This window comes from Poromitra crassiceps (genome assembly GCF_964638095.1).
Source record: "Poromitra crassiceps genome assembly, chromosome: 4".
Lineage (NCBI taxonomy): Eukaryota > Metazoa > Chordata > Actinopteri > Beryciformes > Melamphaidae > Poromitra > Poromitra crassiceps.
In genome coordinates this window covers 73215309-73239265 of record NC_139626.1, presented here as the reverse complement: position 1 = coordinate 73239265, position 23957 = coordinate 73215309, and the positions used below count along the sequence as shown (strand labels likewise).

The window sequence follows — 23957 nt, the reverse complement described above, 5'->3', positions numbered from 1 at the left end:
CTCGGCAACTACACACGTACAGAGACATACGCATATCCACACACACATTTCCCCTCCTGTAGCAATGACATGGTGTGTACCATAACTTTATAAGAGATACCATTAATGTTTGATGCCAAACCACCAACTTTTATTTTTATTCAATACATAGTGTCAGCTTTTTAATTGAATTCAACTGTTTCAGTGTGATTTTGTGCATATTGTGGCAATTTAATTTCTGACTAAGGTTTGAACAATAATCACCCTTCAGAACGTGACAAATTGAATTAAATTCAGCTTTTCCTGTAATTATTACAGGTGGTGCCACCTAGGTTAATAATCCTTATTGGAGATCAAATGAACAATAATTATTAATATCATACACTATGAATAACTTTCAGTTTCATAGTTTATTCTAAACAGCTGAATTTAATCCAAATCATAAACACCTGGAGCCGAGTGCACCAGCTTAACTTTTATGCCGGTCTTAGCACACCCAACTTTGTTATTTGAATTTACACCCAGTGCACCAAGCCTGCCTTACCATGGTCGTAGCTGCGCCCGGTCTTTAGGCAGCGGACGTGCTTGTTGCCAAGTAACACACTTCTCTCAGACGAGCTCGAGATAGCTGACAGACAGCTCCAACTCAGCTCAAACTTAGGGTTTTATTCAAAGCATAGAAAGGTTCTCACAGCTAAATTTAACAGTGCCAAGACAAACAAACAGAACAAGATGCATGGAATTTGATGACAAGTGCAATCAATAATGAATGGCAGTCCGCCATCGCATTTTAAAAACCCGCCGACAAGCGGAGGTCCTGTGCCCAAAACATCAATTTACAGCACATATCGATCGATATTTTTTAGAAGATTCCCCCGCATCACAGGACTGAACGGCATTGACAGCACAGAGCTGTCAGTCGCAGATCAAGATGAGACAGCTGTCAGTATGGGTACGCCTTGGGTGTACCTTTTACGCCTGCTTCATACCAGACGTAAAATGTACAAGAGCAACACATACAGGGCTTAAGACTACATGGTGCACTAGTCATAAAATTAAGTTAGTCGTAACTTTGAGTTGTAAGTCGGACGCAACGTTACACCTAGGCGTACGCCCAGCTGGTGCACTCGGCTCCTGGGTCCAGACCTTGGAATACGCCCACTCCACTGAGTTCAGTTTTATCTACTTCTGGTCTGGCATCGTCATATGCAAATGCCTTTTCTCAGGTTTTACCAGTGATTCACCAATCAGGTTAGTCGGCCAATCAACGTCAATAAACAGCCCAATGGGGGGACTAACCCCGGGGACACACCGGTACGCGGAACTTGCGCGCAAGTCGCTTAAAGTGTCCACACAGAGAGCGCGCTCTGCTCGTCCACTATATATTTTGCCCCAGATCTACTGTCTTCGTTATCATGGGTAGTAAATAACGACATAAATATATAAAGTAATATGTTTGGGATAACTGTTAATGGCTACCTTCGGCGGTATAAAATGCAATTGCATCATATTTAAGTCTGTTCTCCTCCCGTTTTCCCAGTGCGTGCTGTTGTAGAGAGAAGGCGAGTCCTAGCTCTCTACTTGTTGCTCCGCAGGCAACGAGCCCCTAGAAGCCGCTCCCCCTCTCCAACTGCTCTTTCTCTCTTTTCACACTTCCAAAGGCGCAATCAACAACGTAAATAAACATTATTTCACTTTGAAATTGGTTTTATTTGACGAATGTCCGGTTTCCGAGTTCCTGTCTGCCCTGATCTGATCTGTTCTGCTTGACAGAGTCGCTCACGGGCACAGACGGCCGCGCAGGAAAAAAAGCCTCCGCTGAGCTGAGCTGAGTTGCGCGCTATTGGGTGTGGACTGACAGATCTGTTAACATGGTGTCCTAATGACAAGGGTGCGAATGGTCGCGCCGCGCAGCTTACGTGCAGGAGTCGCGTGCGGTGTGTTTTCACCCTAAGCTGTTGTCAAGACACTGTGTGCCTTTAACACCAACAATGGCTGCGGCCGCCGCCTGCTACCCAGGCTGTTTTAAATTGATTAAAAATACCACTTACTTTGAAATTCGAAGGGCACACTGCTTGGAAGGCATTTATTCAAAGGGGAGATGGGGTATTTTTATGTTCTCCCGACTGGAGTCACTAACTCCAAGATTCAGGCCGATACGTTGGTCTCTAGTGATTGGTTAGGGAAAATGGAATGGAGGAATCCCCTCATAGAAATTGGTTTAAGGTCTAAGGTCTAAACAGAATAACTCACAACACACAACTCAATCACAACGAGAGAAACTACTAGCATTACAAACAGAGCTTGGTCAAGTTGGACAAAGCTATATAGAAGCTGTTTTGTCAGCTTGAACACAGGCACAGACAGAGACTTACCAAGTTAGCGATGATATAGTGGTATCCTTTCACATGCCTGCCAATAGTGATAATCTGGTGGGAAAAGGTAAGATAAGTTAAGATAGCACTTTAAAATCCCCTTGGGGAAATTCAGGTGCCACAGCAACAACTGGCAAACAGCACCAGAGGAAAAAACATGTATTGTAGCTTTAATTATAAACATTTTTACTTCTATAGACAGCATGTCCAAACAGTAAGGCACCACACCGTGTTCTCCAGCAGCAGAGAAGACGCCCTCTGCAGGACAGAGTGACTGAGGTCAGAGGTCACACTGCATTAATGCTGACAGACTGAGAATCCTACTTCGTTGGCTTTCCAATTTGTTTTTATTTTTTTATATTTTATTGTTCAACTTTTCAGAACATCAAAAACCAATTAAAAGAAAAAAAGCATACACATATCAACATTCCAACATTACAAAGTAGTGCTACCAGCCACATAATATGCTTATTACGCTTTTTCACACACGTATTATTGTATTTTATAAAACGGCTCTCTCAAATCAAGCAATCTGATTGGTTCACAGCCATTGTATAAATCCAATAACCCACCCACGGGTTATTGGTTGCCATGGCAACTCTCTTACTAAAAGCCTTTGGTTACCTCAAAAAAAACAAATGGCGGAGACAGCTGTCAGATCCTTGTGAATCGATCTTCGCTTATAACTTTACTAATACTTCGCAGAAAATTATGTTTTGTACAAGAATAGATGCGGGCTAATGTCTTCTTTGCAAAAAAAAGGCTGTTAACCCCGCATTTAACCCCGCATTTAACCCCGTAACGTTAGTTGGTGTCGGGCTTTGCAGAAAGCACTCAGCTTCTCAGCAAGCGCTGAGAATGCAGCGCTGCGCTCGAGCTGCCTGTCGGGGCTTTCCAGAAAGCTCTCAGCTTCTCAGCAAGCGCCAGGATTGGCCAATGTCAACTTCAGTCTCCAGAACGATCCAATCAAATCACCCGCACGTTCTTGCGGTCCCGCCTTACAGTAGTGTTTCAACTGACTCTATCAGAATACCATGCTAGTCGGACTTATAGTATTATTATTATTATATTATTATACTTGGAAACCTGCGGCCTCGTGGGATAACAGCTTATCAGCGGGATATATTCGCCACAACACACTTGCTCTCATGCTATATTGCTTAAGTATATAGTAGTTTAATTATCCTTTGTTTTAGTCTGAGCTAGGCTGGCCGCGTTAGTCAATGTTACCGGTGTTACACGGTGGTGGGGCATACACCGATTACATAACATGCCCACCGGTAAGACCGTTCCAGACCGTGCCAGTTTTAGTGCGCAGAGGGGTAAATTATAAGCGCTCCCTCTGGGCTGCAGTGTGGCTGTCACTGCACTGTTTATCATCTCTGGTTAGACCAGCAAGTAAAAGTTACATGTTCTGAGCACAAATGACCCCCCCCCCCCCTCATACACATGTAGGTAAGACCCTTAGCTAAGCCTGCGTGTTTATTCTGTTGTCACTGCGGGCCATCTCTGGCTATGTGCTTTTTTTACCACAGCTAAAAGTTTATGCTAACTTCAATGCTAGCGGGACTTACCCAGCTATGAACATATCTTTTAGCCGACTATGTAAGCAAAGGATCCTAAAGGACCAATGCAGTTGTAAACATTAGACATGCGGTCCCCGTCGATGGGATTCCTCGCATTCTTGGTCCATATAAGGTGAATGATGTCACCAGACCGTCAAACAGGAGTCTCCGCTGATAGCAGAGAAGATATGTTTGTATTTTTCGATACGATGAGGCCAATCCAGTCCTGATCTAAAGTTAAAGCTAAAGCTATCCAGTAAGCTATCCAGTAGTAGCTGGCTATATGAGGGCTAGTGAAGTGCTGAACATGTAATCTGACTCCAACAGCATGCAAGTTTACCTGGACTACAACGATCGCACGGATGGCAGCAGAAACAGTAAGTTCGTGAGACTCGCTGCTTGATTTAAAAGGCAATATAGCAGTGTGAAATGTAGGGTGCATGGCGGGCGCGGCGCGCACCTATAAATAGTAAGAAATGATTTACTCGGATGGATGGCGGGCGGATGGTTTATGCATACACGCGGATTAGGATGGCATAAAAGCTCATCCTCGCATCTCAGTGTTTGCCACAGGATTTTGAGTTGTTGTGGTGAGTGGACTACAAAACCACCACCCCCTCTCCCTGCCCCTGGAAGAAAAGACAATTTTGTACATTTTAAAAGTGAAGGAAAAAAGCTTTTGCACACCTAGGCTCAACAGGTGCCAACATCGCCAAACAGCAGTTTCATTCGGCACTGCTTTTTCTCCCAACCGTACAACTACCGTATTCCCCGCTAAAATCCTGCAGAGCCGCAGCGCTGGATTACTCCGCAGATCAGCTGTTATTTTGGGTTATTTTATTTCTCCCAGTTTTTTAGTGAAGACACAACAAATAGAATACACGAACAAAAATATGAGTGATTTTGATAGCGAGGATGATATGCCATTCACCTTGGTGACAAGAGGATACAATTATGAACCAGAGAGAATACAGAAGAGGAGCTTTTGCAGAGAGTGAACAGGCAGAAAGAGAGATGCGAGGAACTGTCTGCTGCCTAAATGCCGGGGTGCCCTGCAGACCTTTTCAGCATTCCCAGGATAAATTGGGGAAAACGTCCCAGACCAGAGAGTCCAGGTGACTTGTTGTCTCTAAAGTAAGTCAGTGTTTTGTCTCTCTTCTTCTAAGCCTTCCTGTTTTGTAAACCGCGGCTCTGTGCTTTGTCCAGGCTTTTAGCGGAGGAATACGGTAGTTGTACGGTTGGGAGAAAAAGCAGTGCCGAATGAAACTTCTGTTTGGCGGAAAAGTAAAGCGCTGAAAATTGTCAAAATAGAGCATGCATGTACACAGATATCGATTTGTTTAGGTGGGCGTTGTTTTAGTTGTTGACCCCACGTACTTAAAGAGAAAAAGCTGGTTTGGCTGCTGCTCTGAGTGTCGGGTCACGTTACACGCTGCGCCCAGCCTCCAGAACACTGTACCTAATTAAGTTAGTGTATCGAACTAGCTGATAGGACCCCACTTCAAACAAACCCAACTATCCCTTTAATCGATCACGTGTCTTGAAAATGACATCTAACCCGTTCTACTCTGCCTCTGAATGGTCCTATCACTCAATCATCACTCCACTATCCTCTGTGTGTGTGTGTGTGTGTGTGTGTGTGTGTGTGTGTGTGTGTGTCTCTGTGTGTCTGTGTGTGTGTTCGTGAGAGCGAGAGACAGCGGGGCAACGTGGATTTGAGCGAAGGAGAGAAAAAAAACTCCATCAACATCTCTTGTGGCGATTAAAATCCTGTTGTGGCACTGCGCCATAAATGTATCAATGTATGGTAAAGACTGCATCTCTATTATACGGTGTCACTGGAAAAACCGGTGTTGTCAGGTGGTTATTACCCGGTGGGAAAATGACAACACCGTGGCAACCCCAGCCTGAGCATACCTTTTTTGTGTGTGAGTAGCCTACATTGAGAGTTAAGCAAACCTGAGCCAATTTCCTTGCATTTGCATTTGATCTGATTTTTGTTGAACATCCTTAGTAGCGATGGGCAACGAATTTTGAATTTTCGAATAATCGTTTTTATTATCAAGATCGACTTTTATTATTGAAAGTCGAAAATCTTTTATTTATTTATATATAGAATGTTTAGAATTTAGAATAGAATGTTTGTCCATGTGATGGGGCGGCTGTGGCTCAGGAGGTAGAGCGGGTCGTCCACTAATCAGTCGGTGGTTCGATCCCCGGCTCCTCCAGTCCGCATGTCGAAGTGTCCTTGGGCAAAACACTGAACTCCAAATTGCTCCCGATGGCTGTGCCAGCCCTGCGCCTTTGGTGTGTGAATGGGTGAATGTAGGCACATTGTAAAGCGCTTTGGATAAAAGTGCTATATAAATGCAGTCCATTTACCATTTACCATGATGTTGCCGTAGGAGCTGCGCACCAGAGGTGCGGAGTGCACACTGGAGCAGAACAGCTCTGACAGTAGCAGCACCAGTGAGCAGCACTGCATGAAGAAAAGCTGATATTCTGTCTACTGTTCCATGGGCCATCTCGGCGCTACGCTAATGCTAACGTTGCTAACGGCTAACGTACGTCTGGCTGTCTAATGACAATAAGGGTGCCAAAGTCACCCCCTCTCCCTGTCCATGGGATTTCATCCGCTATAAATTTTTCCATAGACCTTGTGTAAAATGCTTTTAAAAATTGTTTTACTTGGTCAAACCAAGCGATTCAAGTGTGATTGTCATGTCACTGAATTACTATAATTGATCGGGGTGACTGAATTGAGCCAGGAAGGATGGGGGGGGGGGGGGGGGGGTCATTGGTCAACAGGGAAGAGGAAGAACTTTGTTTACATGTAGGTGAAGGATATTGATAATAACCTGTTCCATGATGTCTTTGACTTTGTCTTGTTCACAGTCCAGGATGATGCGTCGTTCCTTACGGATCTCCAGGTCCTAAAATACAGAAAATATGATCATGCAAATATGACATAATAGCTGCAAGCAGCTTATATAAGGGGCACGGTGACGCACTGGTAGCACTGTCGCCTCACAGCTAGAAGGTCCTGGGTTCGATTACCACCGAGGACGCTGTGAGCGCTGAAGGAGTGCGTGCCCGTCCACATGTCCTCGAGTGCCCACTGCCCGGGTGGGGTCGTCAAAAGGGCCTTTCTGTGTGGAGTTTGCATGTTCTCTCCGTGTTCCCTAGGGGTTTCCTTCATATAGGAACCCCTCACCAAAACATGCAATATCCTGGTCGCTGAAGTGGTGCCTCCTCTGGTTGTTAGGGCGCCTGTTCGGAGGGAGGGGAACTCATTGGAATAGCGTGATCCTCCCATGTGCTATGCCCTACCAGTGAAGCTTCCCCTGTCAGGTGAAAAGAAGCGGCTGACTACTGCCCATGTCTCGGAGGAAGCATAGAGCCAGTTTTGGCTCTCCCCAGATCGGCAGAGGGTGGAGCAGCAACCCGGATAAATAAATAAAAAATTAGCACTAATGGGGGATACTAATGGGATAAAAAAAAATTGGGGAAAAAACATTATTTTTTTGCAGCAATTGCAGGGTCCAAGCCCTATTTGAAAAGACAGACAAAACAGAAGGTAGAAAGAAACACAAAAGGTGACTGTTGTGGAGTTGTGGTTTCATATACAGACATAAATATAAACAATTTGTTTTGTCATAAGCAGACATGCATTATTATTATGCATCGAGTGGAACTTGAATGGATTCTTTCACTGGACAAGTTTTTACTCTGAATCCTTTCAGTTCTCAGTGTTTCTTCCTGGACCTCCTCAACGTCCTCCTCAATATCCACTTGAACAACAGAAAACATGAATGTTGCATAAAATAAATGTATCCCCTTAGGAAGCATGCAGACCTCAATAGCCAGTGGGCACTGTGCAGGATGCTGGGAGTTATCTGTGCATGTGACGGAGGAAATGGACCATTTTGTTGTTGTTAAATTAAAGAAGCCATTAAAGTTCTACTCACAAATAGATTAAGTAAAAAAAAAGTATTAGAAATGTTTGCATGCATGTCTGAAAATGACAAAACAAAGTGTTTAAATGTATGTCTGTATATGACACGGTAAATACAGTTAGTATAAATTACCCCAGAATATCCAGTTTATTCCCATTAATTCCCACGGAAAGTTTCCAACTTTGAATATCCCTGGAATTTTGCAATCCGACTGACAGTGTCTGTCAAAGCAGAGACCGGCTCTGCTCTGTGAGGGGATATCACAGAGCAGGGACCGTCCTGCCGGCGAGCTGGGACCCTCCGCAGGCGAGCAGTGTGGCTGCATCGATGGCTGTGTCTCTGGTCCATGTGACTAACAAAACCTTGTAGAAAATCCCATATTTCAGCCAGAGGATTAAGATGGAGCTCAAGCTAAGCCTGAAAAATAGCCTGACCGTGACAAAGCTAGCCTGGAGGAATACATTTCCAAGCATAAACCTCCTTATTTCCTGAAAATAAGCCTGGTTTACTGGGGTGGAGGGAGGGGTGGTGCTGTATCCAATGGAACTGTTCTTTATTTCTAAGTATTTGTCTCCGACTAGTGCTATGTTTTGGTAGTACAGTTCACAGTTCAAATACAGCATAAAATCCGGTCAAGTGGCAGGAAGTTCCTCTATATATATATATAGCCGTATGTTCTCGCTTGTAGTGCTACGCTAAGTAGTAGTGAGGGCTCTACCGCTGTTTGTACTGCACGCAGAGTGAAGATAAAGGCATCTACATTCTAGTTTTAATATCGCCAATATGGCAAATGGCCTAAACTCTCAAAATGTTGGCATATCCCTTTAACATGGCTATATTGTTTATATTGAAATGTTTGTTTGTTTTTTTAATATGTTTTACTTGTCCAAAAATTCGAATAAAAACTTAAATGACAAAAATCTGAATTCTGAGAGAGAGAGAGAGAGTGTGTGTGCGTGTGTGTGCCCGTGTGTTTTTATGTGTACCTGAAACAGAGAGCGATAAGCTTCGTCTTTCCTCTCATCTTTCAGGTTTCCCACGTTTATCGCCGTGACGATCCACTTCTTCTCTGCTGCCGTGTCCAGAATCACCTGAAGAGTGGAGAGACCTACAGTACACACACACACACACACACACACACACACACACACACACACACACACACACATGTGCGCTCAAACACACGCACACACACAAATCTCTGTACTTCTACCCCTATGAGAACCATCCATTGCCAACCCCCGACCCCTAACCATAAAAGCTCATTCATGGTTACTGCGGAGTGTCCGGTGGTCGAGGTGTTCAGGGCAAGACCATTCTCTCCGTAGAGCCACAGCATTTTATCGTCCGGGGAGTTTCATTTTTTGAGAGGAGCGCAGAGCTCTGTGCAGACCCTCTGCACTGTGAACACCGGACACTCGGCAGTAACCATAAATTAGCTTTAACCGTCACCATTGACTAACCCTAACTGTATCCTAATTGTAACATTAACCCTAAAACTGAGGCCCAACCCAACACCATCTCCAGAACACTTTTCCAGAACAAGTTTTTTTCTTCCTATACCATATTCTATACCTATATCAGGCCGCTACGCAGCCGTATCTAGTTTGCTGGGACTCCGGCCCAGTATTGTGTTATGTGTGTAAGGTATCGTAGGTGGCGCTATGCCAAATTGCACGAAATTTGGCATTGAACTCCGTCAAGTCCCCCTAAGCGCACTCCCCAAGTTTGAAGTCGATCCGACAAATGGTTCTCGAGATACCACTTTTTGTGTTACCAGTCTATGCTGAATTGCACGAAATTCTGCACTGCAATCCATCAGGTCCCCCTAAACCAGGGGTTCCCAACTTTTTTTGGCTTATGACCCAATTCTGACATCACAAAAATCTAGGGACCCTATACATTCAAATTCCGGTCCACCGTCGATAATAGTGACATCGTCAGTGATGTCACATGTATGCTTCTTTTCCCCCTCAGAATTCTGACTTTAATCTGAGAATTCTGACTTTAATCTCAAAATTCTTACTTTATTTTCAGAATTCCGCCTTTATTCTCAGAATCCTGATTTAAAGTTATAATCTCAAACATTTTCATTAAAAAAAGTCTATATGATAGTGAGTCCATTGATAGTTTGGATCTCACCTGCAATTACTACTCATTGCCATAGGTGTCACCCAAGAGAAGAAAATTAAATCTTAGAGATTATCACTTTCACTTTAAACTCAGAACAAAAAATAAATAAAAATAAAACGCAAGTGACCCTAATCATCTTCGCTAGTTTTAAATTGTGTGTGGTGTAAAAAAACCACTTAGGGTCGCGACCCTCAGGTTGGGAGCCACTGCCCTAAGCGCATTCCCGAAGTTTGAAGTCGATCGGATAAACGGTCCTCCAGATAAACTGCTTTTTGCATTTGCCAGTAGGTGGCGCTATGCTGCTGACTAGCTATGCTGCTGAATAGCACAAAATTCAGCACTGCACTCCATCAGGTCCCCCTAATAAATATATATATATATATATATATATAATATAAAAGTCACCTAGGCAATTCTATCTATCTATCTATCTATCTATCTATCTATCTATCTATCGATCTATATTTTATATAAAAGTGGCAATGTGGGCTCTCTGTTTCTCTGTTTCAATTTTTGGCCCACTGATGATGTCATAGTGACATCACTGATGAGGTCAACGGTGATGTAATAAATCACTGATGATGTCATCAGTGATGTCATAAGAAGGTCTGAGGATGCTCTAAAATGTATGCTGTACATAAGACACGAAGTTGTGACAGTGATGTGATAAAAACAAGTGAGCTCGTACAGCGGTCGAGCTGCAGGGCGGGCGAGGCCACGCAGCTGTGGGCGAGGCCACGAGCTGTGTATGCGAGCTGCACGGCCAGCTCGAGGAGCTGCAGTAATCGAGCGCACATAGCGTTATAGGATATACACGATACAGATACAAGTTTTAACAGGTTTTATTCACAGGTTATGCATTAATTGCATTGTATTGCACATGTTAAGTGCCAAGGGAGGTGGGAGGTGCAACATCAGTGCAGGAGCACAGTGCAGTGTGTGTGTGTGTGTAGGCGTTTTCCCACATGCGTACCGGAAAATTACCTGTAAGTCAATATCGGACATTTCCCTTCACACCTGGGCGCTCGCATGTGGGAATATAGCAGCGAAATTGCCTGTATGTTGGGGGGCGCGGCGGCACTGCAGAGCGGGTGGGGAGTGACGTGTCGGCAAAACTCCGATGGTGAAATAAGTTTGCTTGTCACACAATAAATCACCCTTGTTTAACTTAACACTAGAAGGGCCGTCAAAGGGGTCACGTGACCCCTGTGAGTTAAAATAAAATATATCTTTGCACTCGATCGAGTTCCAAATCCCTACTTTCTTGACTTTTCCTAAATATGTCTGTTGTACGACCCTGTGTTCATACATTTTCAAAATCAGACCGATATCATGCGCTATCTACGCTTTGATGACAAGAGCACAAGGGCTGCCGGCCTTGTGGAGGACAAATTTGCCATGATAGCAGAGACACCTCCCCTCTCCCCGGCCAGTACATTTAGCATTTGAATAGAATTCATTTCGCATTTGAATAGAATTGACAGGGAGACTCCACACAAGAGGTGCAAATGCACAGCCTCTCATTCAAATGACTAGGGGTCAGTCGACCCCTCTTCTGGCCCTTGTGGTAGGTAAAAATGTCCCGGCTTTGCTAGGGCATGTATGTTGTATCATTCACATTCGCTAACCAGTCTTTGAACTGAAATATTTGAAGAAGTTGGGATCCGTGTCTGAGAGAAATAGCCTGGCTGGTTCAATGTTTATCCGTTCACCTGCGTCACGTTGAAGCACTTTTTACAGACTGGCTTCGTTTGATGTGTCCGGGCTTGCCTTCGCTGTCGGCAACGTAAGCAAAATACTTCCAAAGTACTTCTACCCCTATGAGAACCATCCATTGCCAACCCCCGACCCCTAACCATAAAAGCTCATTCATGGTTACTGCGGAGTGTCCGGTGGTCGAGGTGTTCAGGGCAAGACCATTCTCTCCGTAGAGCCACAGCATTTTATCGTCCGGGGAGTTTCATTTTTTGAGAGGAGCGCAGAGCTCTGTGCAGACCCTCTGCACTGTGAACACCGGACACTCGGCAGTAACCATAAATTAGCTTTAACCGTCACCATTGACTAACCCTAACTGTATCCTAATTGTAACATTAACCCTAAAACTGAGGCCCAACCCAACACCATCTCCAGAACACTTTTCCAGAACAAGTTTTTTTCTTCCTATACCATATTCTATACCTATATCAGGCCGCTACGCAGCCGTATCTAGTTTGCTGGGACTCCGGCCCAGTATTGTGTTATGTGTGTAAGGTATCGTAGGTGGCGCTATGCCAAATTGCACGAAATTTGGCATTGAACTCCGTCAAGTCCCCCTAAGCGCACTCCCCAAGTTTGAAGTCGATCCGACAAATGGTTCTCGAGATACCACTTTTTGTGTTACCAGTCTATGCTGAATTGCACGAAATTCTGCACTGCAATCCATCAGGTCCCCCTAAACCAGGGGTTCCCAACTTTTTTTGGCTTATGACCCAATTCTGACATCACAAAAATCTAGGGACCCTATACATTCAAATTCCGGTCCACCGTCGATAATAGTGACATCGTCAGTGATGTCACATGTATGCTTCTTTTCCCCCTCAGAATTCTGACTTTAATCTGAGAATTCTGACTTTAATCTCAAAATTCTTACTTTATTTTCAGAATTCCGCCTTTATTCTCAGAATCCTGATTTAAAGTTATAATCTCAAACATTTTCATTAAAAAAAGTCTATATGATAGTGAGTCCATTGATAGTTTGGATCTCACCTGCAATTACTACTCATTGCCATAGGTGTCACCCAAGAGAAGAAAATTAAATCTTAGAGATTATCACTTTCACTTTAAACTCAGAACAAAAAATAAATAAAAATAAAACGCAAGTGACCCTAATCATCTTCGCTAGTTTTAAATTGTGTGTGGTGTAAAAAAACCACTTAGGGTCGCGACCCTCAGGTTGGGAGCCACTGCCCTAAGCGCATTCCCGAAGTTTGAAGTCGATCGGATAAACGGTCCTCCAGATAAACTGCTTTTTGCATTTGCCAGTAGGTGGCGCTATGCTGCTGACTAGCTATGCTGCTGAATAGCACAAAATTCAGCACTGCACTCCATCAGGTCCCCCTAATAAATATATATATATATATATATATATAATATAAAAGTCACCTAGGCAATTCTATCTATCTATCTATCTATCTATCTATCTATCTATCTATCTATCTATATTTTATATAAAAGTGGCAATGTGGGCTCTCTGTTTCTCTGTTTCAATTTTTGGCCCACTGATGATGTCATAGTGACATCACTGATGAGGTCAACGGTGATGTAATAAATCACTGATGATGTCATCAGTGATGTCATAAGAAGGTCTGAGGATGCTCTAAAATGTATGCTGTACATAAGACACGAAGTTGTGACAGTGATGTGATAAAAACAAGTGAGCTCGTACAGCGGTCGAGCTGCAGGGCGGGCGAGGCCACGCAGCTGTGGGCGAGGCCACGAGCTGTGTATGCGAGCTGCACGGCCAGCTCGAGGAGCTGCAGTAATCGAGCGCACATAGCGTTATAGGATATACACGATACAGATACAAGTTTTAACAGGTTTTATTCACAGGTTATGCATTAATTGCATTGTATTGCACATGTTAAGTGCCAAGGGAGGTGGGAGGTGCAACATCAGTGCAGGAGCACAGTGCAGTGTGTGTGTGTGTGTAGGCGTTTTCCCACATGCGTACCGGAAAATTACCTGTAAGTCAATATCGGACATTTCCCTTCACACCTGGGCGCTCGCATGTGGGAATATAGCAGCGAAATTGCCTGTATGTTGGGGGGCGCGGCGGCACTGCAGAGCGGGTGGGGAGTGACGTGTCGGCAAAACTCCGATGGTGAAATAAGTTTGCTTGTCACACAATAAATCACCCTTGTTTAACTTAACACTAGAAGGGCCGTCAAAGGGGTCACGTGACCCCTGTGAGTTAAAATAAAATATATCTTTGCACTCGATCGAGTTCCAAATCCCTACTTTCTTGACTTTTCCTAAATATGTCTGTTGTACGACCCTGTGTTCATACATTTTCAAAATCAGACCGATATCATGCGCTATCTACGCTTTGATGACAAGAGCACAAGGGCTGCCGGCCTTGTGGAGGACAAATTTGCCATGATAGCAGAGACACCTCCCCTCTCCCCGGCCAGTACATTTAGCATTTGAATAGAATTCATTTCGCATTTGAATAGAATTGACAGGGAGACTCCACACAAGAGGTGCAAATGCACAGCCTCTCATTCAAATGACTAGGGGTCAGTCGACCCCTCTTCTGGCCCTTGTGGTAGGTAAAAATGTCCCGGCTTTGCTAGGGCATGTATGTTGTATCATTCACATTCGCTAACCAGTCTTTGAACTGAAATATTTGAAGAAGTTGGGATCCGTGTCTGAGAGAAATAGCCTGGCTGGTTCAATGTTTATCCGTTCACCTGCGTCACGTTGAAGCACTTTTTACAGACTGGCTTCGTTTGATGTGTCCGGGCTTGCCTTCGCTGTCGGCAACGTAAGCAAAATACTTCCACATTTCGCTTTGTGCATTTGCTTCGTCTGTGTCCCTGTCGGGCTGTGACTGAAGGAGGAGGACTGAAGGACTGGCCAGAGAGCGAGCAGGCAGCAGAGAGGGGAGAGGGGGAAATCAGCACGCCCACACATGAAGCTGACATACCGCTCTTATTATCACAAGATCATTTCGCCAGTTTGCTTTAATGTGCGCGAATGATTAGATTATGCCCGCTGGAACATTAAGCAACGTGTGTACACCTCGCCCATGAGAGAAGGACCGGTGTCGCGGCAAATGACTTGACACGTTTCACACTTGTGTCCCTGATCGCGCATACCGCTCTTCTGACTGGCTCGAAACTGGTAAAATGTCCGCGATGACGGGGTCGCGCTTATACCGGAAAACAACTTTCACACATGAAGGCATTAGACCACGTTCCAGGTGTGGGAAAACGGCTTGTGAGTGACAGACTGGAGGGGGGGAGGATTGGAAGTCTTAGAATCAGTGGGGGGCAGGGGGCCTGTTTGTGAGCCTCACAGCCATGGGATAGAAACTATTAAAGCTGTATAGATCCTGACAAGAGGTCTCACGTTGGCCCTGAAAGGCGTGAGCAGAGTGATGCATCTTGTGTGTGTGTGTGTGTGTGTGTGTGTGTGTGTGTGTGTGTGTTGGAGGGAGAGAGAGAGAGAGAGAGCGAGCGAGAGAGCGAGAGAGAACTGATGCGGCCTAAAAAAAAGTTTATTTTTATCCGTTTTCTTTTTAGCTTTTGAGTTGGATTAAGTGTCCTGGTTTGTTGAGGGTTAGATAATCTGGTTACCCTGTAGTGGCTTTTAAACATGAAGTCTGAATCATGTCTGGCTAGCAGCTAGCAGGATATTTTCCGGTTTTACCTTTTTAAACATGAGGGGTCTTTGTTTAGAAACAGCTGGAAATGGTCAGTATTCTCTCTGCCAGTGGGCGGGGGGAGGGGGTGCGGGAGCATGCACGTTATTCCCTACAAGGCAAATAGTTGTCATGTGAGTCGTCGTCGGCGCTGTGCTCAATTGAAACAGCTTTAGCAAATCTTTAACCAAACTCCATTCAAAAACATGCCGTTTTAACTCGAGGGTCCATTCCGACCGCGAGGGGTGGCAGTATGCCAAAAATGAGCGCTTCCGCCTTTGTTACATAAAGCCGGCCAGTCAAAATAGTGGTCAGACCATTGTCAATCACTGTGGGTGATTTATTTGGCAAGTGGCATTCAAGCCATATCTGACTAGTTTTCAATGTATTTCTCCCCACAAAAGTTAGGCTAGGCCTATGTCTCACTTTTTCTGACATGGATCAGCAGCACAGCAGTAAGCTCTCTCCTCTCCTCGGTGTGATCGACCTGCCTGCCTGCATAGCTGAAGCGCGTTGGGATCCCTATATGTTCTACCAAACAATTCAAAGCCGTTTGCAGCACTTGAGGAAACCGTGAGTTTGCTCGTTTAATTCGTTGATATAAGCGATTGCCCGAACGATTCATTAATTAATAAACTAGTGAACGTGAAGTGCCACCACCCGCCCACTCAGACATGATCGGGATTATGAGCTGCCAGAGTTAAACAGCACCCGCTTTTCCTATTATGCGGATGCTATACCGGCGACCGAGATGAATATGATACGGACTCGCGGGAGTGCGCGTTGGCCGGCTAATTGTTGTTTAACTCATTGAGTGCCAAGGACGGACATGTTCGTCATTTCAATTAGTAACGTAGAGTGCCAAGGACGGACATGTTCGTCAATTGCGTTTTTTGACGGTGGGGCGTCGATCAAAGCCTTCTGCCTCTGATGTACAAATATTATAGCTATTGGATGTGTCTAACCTATTTTACAGAACCCTTAGGTGGCGACAGTGCTCTCCACATAACAGAAAGGCAAGGAAAAAACAAAGAAGAAGTCGTTATGGAAACGGAAATCGCATCGCATCCGTATGCATCGATATGCTGAAGCACGTTACTGCAGCTGTGCCTGCAGCAGCCAATCTGCTCCCACAATTGAGCCGCTCCGTGTCGGTTGCGACAGCAAATCCGCACATCTACACCGTGGAGTTGTTATTATTCTCATCTGGAAGCATCGTTGCCGGTGACAAACACACGCGGAACGCTGTAAAAAAGCAGGATGTCTAGCACCCTTCACTGTGCGCACAGCAAACTCAGCAGAGAGCCACCACAGACAGGAGGAGGAGTGTGCAGTTGAGGCGAGGCGGGGCGGGGCGGGGGGGGGGGGGGGGAGGGGGCACGCAGAGCAGCACACACACAACACCCAGACAGACCCAGGCAGCAGGACAGGATTGACAAACGCAAGCCAGAATATCCGATGCCCACCAGCAGCAAATGAAGACCAGCAAGAAGCTGCAACCAGCAGCGCACGCAGGGGCCAGCGCTGCTGGTTGTAGCTAAAAAATATTATTCTGCCAAACAGAATTCCCTGGCCTTCACTGTTTTATTGAAGGAAATTATTTTTGAGGTGTGACTACATTAGAAAAGATTAGCTTCAGAGTCAGTGATGTGCTTGAAATGTTTAATTTCACAAAAGGCCAATTATCTCAGCTTCTAGAAAAAAATTGCTGTTTCTGGATGAATCAAGCTATCTTCTCCGGCTCATAACTAAAGAACGGAAAATGGGATCAATAAACTTTTTTTTGCAGATGATAGAATAGAGTCTCATCGTTCTTTGTGCGTGTTCAGTGTTTACATAGTAATATCACACAATATTCTGTGGGCCTCGAGAAATCACTGAAAACGCTCTGAAACTCTGGCACTGGGAGCATCCGTCCTCCAAAAGTGGCTGGCACTCAATGAGTTAACATGCAGGCCAACCGGCTAGGAGCGGGTTATAATACGGATTCCACTGCATGTTAAGAAGTGGCTTATGTGTGAGGTTATTATAGCCAAAGGTTATGACAAATGGCACAGCAGCTGCAGGTGTGTTGCTGCAGCTTGTAGTCATCTGTGGCCGTGCGCACCAGATGCGTAAGGTTACGCATGCTAATGAGGGAGGGTATGACATTCAGCTCATCAGTAATTTCCTTAATGTTATGGCGCCAAAATAATACAATAAAATAAAGATTGTCCAAGGCTTTGAAGACGAGTCTCAAGGTTAAAGGTCCAATCCTTTTTTTTGATGGGGGGGAATAAATGTTCACAAAGTGTTTTTTACTACCAATGAGTGAATGCTCCGTTACGTAACTTAAAAAATTAGCCCAGCCGCGTCTCTCGGCGTTCAGCCATTCGAAAGTGATGCCTGTGTGATTCTGCTCCTCACGGGTAGAGATTTCCCATAAAAATTGGTGGATGTGATGTTCTGCGCGTTCACGAGCTTGCCTCCTTCAGCCATTAAATGAAGAAGAAGGCTAACAACACATGCTAACGTTACGTTCACTAGCTGATGCAGTCAATGAATGTCAGCAAACAACCAACAACACAGTACAGTAAAAAGTCCACACAGAAAAAGACTAGAACCGCACCACGGATATATGCCTCCGCCAACAAGTGAGCAGTCGACATTCATGTCTGTCCAGACTTTAACACATTCACTGCCAGCCATTTTTTTTTTTACTGTAGGTAGGTTCTGCCAGAGGGTTTTTTTGAGGATTCTGGCTCATCTTTCAAGACCCGAGGATTCTTTTCTGCTAAGATTTTGTGAACACACAATATCTCAAAAGAACTAATAGAATGTGTGCTTTCTCTGTCTAAAATAGTTAGTTTGTAGAGTTAGTAGTTATGTAAGCATTAGCAGTTGAATACAGCATGGTTTCAGCGTCAGAAAAATTATTTTGAGATAAACGGCTTTTTGTGAAATTCGATAGAACAGTCACTTTAACCATTCATTTTTGGCATCAGTAAGACGTCAGACATCTAAACAATAGTTTTGAACAGTAATTTCCTCCATAACAGCAGGAAACCCCCCTCTGCTTCCAACTCCTCCCTCCGTGGGCGTTCTTCTTGGCTGCAGCGGCCGTGTCACAAGCTTGTCACCAGTCTCACTGCTTTGCTGCTGCTGTCCTGTGCCTGTCTGCGCGGCCGCTCTTTGAGGAAGTCTGGATGGACTCGCTCGCTTCTTGGAGTTTTGGTTGAGAGCTTTGATGAAGCTTTTGCGATTCTGGTCATATTTATGCTGCGTGTTTCAAAGTGTGTTCCACCCGTAATCTATTATGCAAATGTACAATCCCGCACCGCCAGCAATCAGCGCGAAAACGAAAGCGTTTTCGCCAATCCATTTTCATGAGAATGGCTTCGTCACACTGCTTTTTGCTTGCCTTCCTCTAGTCAGGAAAGCACTGTCGCCACTTAGTGGGTCGGTGGAATGGGTTGTACACGTTGTACACGTCCAATACTGATATAAGAGATGTAAAAGGGTTAGATCAACGTCCCACCGTCAAAAAAAAAAATCGATTTTTTTTTTTACATGTTAATACGTCATTGGCAGTGAACCGTTGGATTTTTTTTGACGGATTAATATGTCATTGGCAGTGAACGTGTTAACAAATGTGAAGAAATTCCGTCAAGGTGTTACTGAGATATGGCGTTACCAGGCTTGAAAATGGTGTTTGTGAGGTCACAGTAACGTAGAATCTTTGACCACCAAAATCTAACCAGTTCATCCTTGAGTCCAAGTGGACGTTTGAGGCAAATTTGAAGAAATTCCCTGAAGGCGTTCTTGAGATATCACGTTAACGAGCTTGATATCTCCTGAGGCGAACCGCCTCAGGATAAGTGCTGTTCCTGAGACGTGCAGGACCTCCCGTCTCAGGAACAGCACTTATCCTGAGGCGGTTCGCCTCCTGAACTCTGACCCTCTTTGCATTCGCACCTTAAATCGCACCTTAAATCCGTAGGCTTGAATTGAACTTGAACTTGAATTGCACTTTATAGGCAGCTCGATACTGCTTTTGTAAACAAATGCTGCTTGTAAAACTGTGCACTTTATTTATCTATTTCAGCCTCTCTCATATTTTATGTAGTGTTTTTTTTCCACTTTTTTATTCTCTTTTGTGTTTGAATCTGTGATTTGTTATGTTTGTTTTTACGTCTGTTCTTTAGAGCTGCACTGAAACAAATTCCAATCAACTCTGTTGACATGGCAATAAAGTATTGAATCTTGAATCTTGAATCTTGAATCTTCAAGAGGTCACAGTGACCTTCACCTTTGACCTTTGATCAGCAAAATCTAATCAGTTCATCCGTGTTTGCAAGTCAACGTTTGAGCCAAATTGGAAGAAATTACGTCAAGGCGTTCCTGAGATATCGCATTACTGAACTTGGGAATGGCGTTCGTGAGGTCACAGTGACCTTGAACTTTGACCTTTGACCACCAAAATCTAATCAGTTCATCCTTGAGTCCAAGTCAACATTTTAGTCAAATTGTATTAAATTCCGACAAGGCGTTCCTCAGATATCGCGTTAACGAACATCGGACGTACGGACGGACGGATAACCCGAATCCATCACCGGCGAAGGCATAAAAAAGATTTATCTAGTGAAGCCCATCTGGCCAAACAGCAGCGATGTGACCGACGTCAGGGGGAAACTAGAATCGGGGCTGTGTTTTTGTTTCATGGAGGGACCTTACGTTAGCTTGTTGTATTTTTAGCTGCTGTGATATTGTAGTTTTGGCCCGGCTATAGAGAATGTTAGCTTAGCTGCCCTCCTAACGCCCTCCTAACTTTTTACTAGACTCTGTGTTGTTGGTTGTTTGCTGACATTCATTGACTGCATTAGCTAGCGAACGTAACGTTAGCCTGTGTTGTTAGCCTTATTGTTCCTTGGTGTTTACTGGCTGCTGAAGAGTGCTGAGAGGCAGGCTCATGGGTGCCATGGCACTAGTCCGATACCTCACGAGTCCGACACCTCACGAGTCCGAAAAAAGAGGCATTGGACAGGGGATCATGTCTATGTTCCCCGGGTTCTATATTCCCCGTTTTTCACTAACCCTAAACCTAACCTCCCCCAGACCCTAACCCAAACCCTAACCTCTCCCACCCCCACGCCTAAACCTAATCTCCCCCAGACCCAAAACCATGAGGTGTCGGTCTCGTGAGGTGTCGGACTAGGGGGCAGTCCCCGGCTCATGAACGTGCAGAACGTCACATCCGCCAGATCTTCCGGGAAATCTCTACCCGTGAGGAGCAGAAGACGGCATTCATAGCTTTGGGATGGCGTAACGCAGAGAGCTGGGTTCGTTTTTTAAGTTACGTAATGGACCATTCACTCATTGGTAATAAAAAACACTTTGTGAACATTTATTTATTCCCAAAACTTACGGAATGGACCTCTAATATGTTAATAGTGGTCGCAGCCAAACAAACGTTTCCTTCTAACAATTTTAAAGCTGTTATTGTGCTGTGGAGACCAATGCCTAACCCTAAAAAATGCTTGCATTAACCAAGCCTCATTTTTTATCCTACGTTGGTGCAGGAATGATGACGGTTGGCACATACTGTAGGATAATACAATGAGTACTAGACATTTATTAAAGTCTCTGAAAGTCAATGTGGTGTACTTCTCTGAATTCTCCTGATACAGTTTATCCATCTGCTAGACAGCACCAATACCAGAGAATAGCATGTTCTCAAGTTTCTCCTGTTGATATTATTCAGTAGCCATTTTACTTATATTAGCATAGTAGCAGTAATAATACAAGTAGCAGTACAGTGTCCCTTAGGTAATATTAATAATAGTAGTAGTACATGCCTTGACCTACGTACTACACAAAGACATTTATTTGTCAATTGCAGTAGGCTACTGCTAATAGTATAGCAGTACCAATGCTATATATATAGTATAATCTATGTTATAGATAGTAGCATTCTCATTACCTCTATCGCTGTCATATAGATAGGCAAATTTCTCCCATTTGTAGTACTCCACTAATGACACCAGGGGGCCTTTGATGTCTGGCCTCATCTGAAGAACAAACTGATTCATTCCTTCTGCTGGGAATGAGGGTGTGATGAAGGAGACGTGCAGCGTCTCACAGAAGGATGTAATGGTGTTCACTGACTTCTTGTCATAGAACCCAAAAATGGCATAGACACCTCTGGAGAACTGCGAACAGACTGGGAGAGTGAGAGAGAGAGAGGGGGAGAGAGGGGGGGGAGGGACAGAGAGGGAGAGGGGGAGAGAGACGGAAAGGGAGAGAGAGAGGCGGAACAAGAGAGGGAGAGGTGATAGAGAGAGAGATGGAGGGGGAGAGAGGATTTAAAGGAGAGATAGACATAAAAAGTTACTTTCATAAAAAGTTGACTGAGATAGCATGATAAACAGTCTACATAGAAAGTAGGGCTGTCAAATGAAAAAAATGCAATTGCGATTAACTATAGTTCTCCCTCTGCACCTGGCATGAGGCGGTGCCCCTATACAGTATATGCCAAAGCAGGGGGTGTGCCACTTCAGATTAATCTCTCTTCTCGATCAGAGAGGACATGATCATTGCTGCTCGACAATCTAACGTAGTTTAAAGGAGAATTTCGTTTTTTTTTTAACCTGGAGCCCTCTCCTCACATTAATTATTATCTGACGACTCACCCAGTGTTCTCCGCAGCGATTTGGAGCGTCGTAGGCGTTGTGGTCATCTAAATAGTACTCCAAGCCAGTCCTTGAATGCGCTCCGTCGGGGCCACATGGCAGCGTGCTGTTACTCCATGTAAATAGACAGTTTTCTTCCCGTGTTCTACCCATATCGTCATTATATTATCCCTAAAGAAACATCACACTGCTATTCACCCCCGGGCTATTTCCACTAGTCTTTACAGGGATCTCATTTCCTCATTCGGGGTGAGTTTCGCCAACTCTTGTCAAGTCACTACACAGGCCAGCCGGCAGGAAAGTCTCGCGGGACTTGACGAGAGTTGGTAGAACACGGGAAGAAAACTGTCTATTTACATGGAGGAACAGCACGCTGCCATGTGGCCCCGACGGAGCGCATTCAAGGACTGGCTTGGAGTACTATTTAGATCACAACAACGCCTACGACGCTCCAAATCGCTGCGGAGAACACTGGGTGAGTCGTCAGATAATAATTATTGGAGAGGGCTCCAGGTTAAAAAAAAACAAAATTCTCCTTTAACTGTCTTTAGGAGGCTTCATTGACTCCACCAGACACTACTGTGAGTTTGCAGCTTTACTACACCTACTTTCTCACGAGACACTGATTTTCCTCCTCGGTGGTCTTCCTGACTTCATCAGAGGATTTTCGAAGTCGACTTTCCTAGCGGAAAACTTTGAGCACCAATTCACAGAAAGGTATACCTTTTTGGAGTTAGAACGAGTCCCTCCCAAAGTTATCGTTTTGGAAAACGAGTAAAACCTGTCCTTATCGATAGTTTTACTTTTAGAACAAGTGATGCTAACACATCAATCGTTAGAATTTCCGTGTTTCAATTTCAATTTCAATTTCAATGTATTTATTTGTTCGATAGGGGACAGGTGTACATTAATGAACATTTAAAAAAAATGTAAATGCACAACAATTGCAGTCACAAGACTGATTTCCATTGTTAGTCCCCCTGCCAGATGATACAGGCTTAGAATCCTGATAGGGGTAAAAAATAACATAGTGCAACAAATACATATTTAAAATGTAAACACAATGAAAAGTGCAAGTATGCAGAAATCTACAATCCGATACTAAGAACCTGAGTTTGAGATCTACATAGCTAAGTGTAAAGTGCAAAGTACAAATATACAGGAATATACATTCAGATACTAAAACCTGAGTTTGGGATCAACAATACAGCTAAAATGTAAGATATACATAGAAGACTTACTCAACAGATATAAGAGAAAGAAAATAAAAAAAATACAGAGAACACACATATCCATACAGTATAAACATACTGTTCTATACCCTAGTGATGTGTACATTGTTGAGTGGACTTCAGCCATCTCTTCAATTGACCCTTAAACATGCCTAGTGTTGGACATTCCCTTATGGCGGATGGAATTGTGTTCCAGAGTTTGCCACCCTTGACAGACAGAACTGTCTGGCCAAAGGTGGTGCGCCTGTATGGGATAACACATCACACACGAGACTAGCTGAAGCACCCGCGAACGAAGGATTCTTTCAGACACATACATATATTTGGCTGCATTTAGGGGTGGGGCGTCAATCTGTGGTTGCGGAAGCCCCGGCTTTAAGAATTCTAAAAAATATTTTTCTGTCGTATTGCAAATCTTCGTTAAAGTTGCGTAGTGCAGGGTCCTACAACAACCACCATCTTGTGAAAAATAACCAGAAATAGGTCGCTAGCCACAAAAAGGACCCCGAGAGGAGAGCACGCTAAAAACCACTGGTTCCCCAACACACTTCTGTTAGAGGGTGCGACAGCTGCATTGGCGCTAACGTTAGACCAAGACTGTTTACAGGTGAGCAGTTTCTTTTTTTTACATAGAGCCGAATTATAGTC

The 23957-nt window shown here is 44.3% G+C and overlaps 1 protein-coding gene across 2 annotated transcripts in view; it reads right to left on the bottom strand.

Annotated features, from left to right (window-relative positions):
* The window catches only part of LOC310775230 (glutamate receptor 2-like), a gene marked incomplete at its 3' end in the record, with an annotated part of 221612 nt that overhangs the window by 127785 nt on the left and 69870 nt on the right, over window positions 1–23957 (bottom strand). For both annotated transcript variants that reach the window (XM_083635345.1, XM_083635346.1), the window contains 4 exons: window positions 21369–21608; window positions 8862–8983; window positions 6778–6852; window positions 2355–2408 (listed from right to left, as the gene is read on the bottom strand). In XM_083635345.1, the coding sequence (XP_083491471.1) occupies window positions 2355–2408; window positions 6778–6852; window positions 8862–8983; window positions 21369–21608 (491 nt within the window). The remainder of the gene's footprint in view (window positions 1–2354; window positions 2409–6777; window positions 6853–8861; window positions 8984–21368; window positions 21609–23957) is intronic.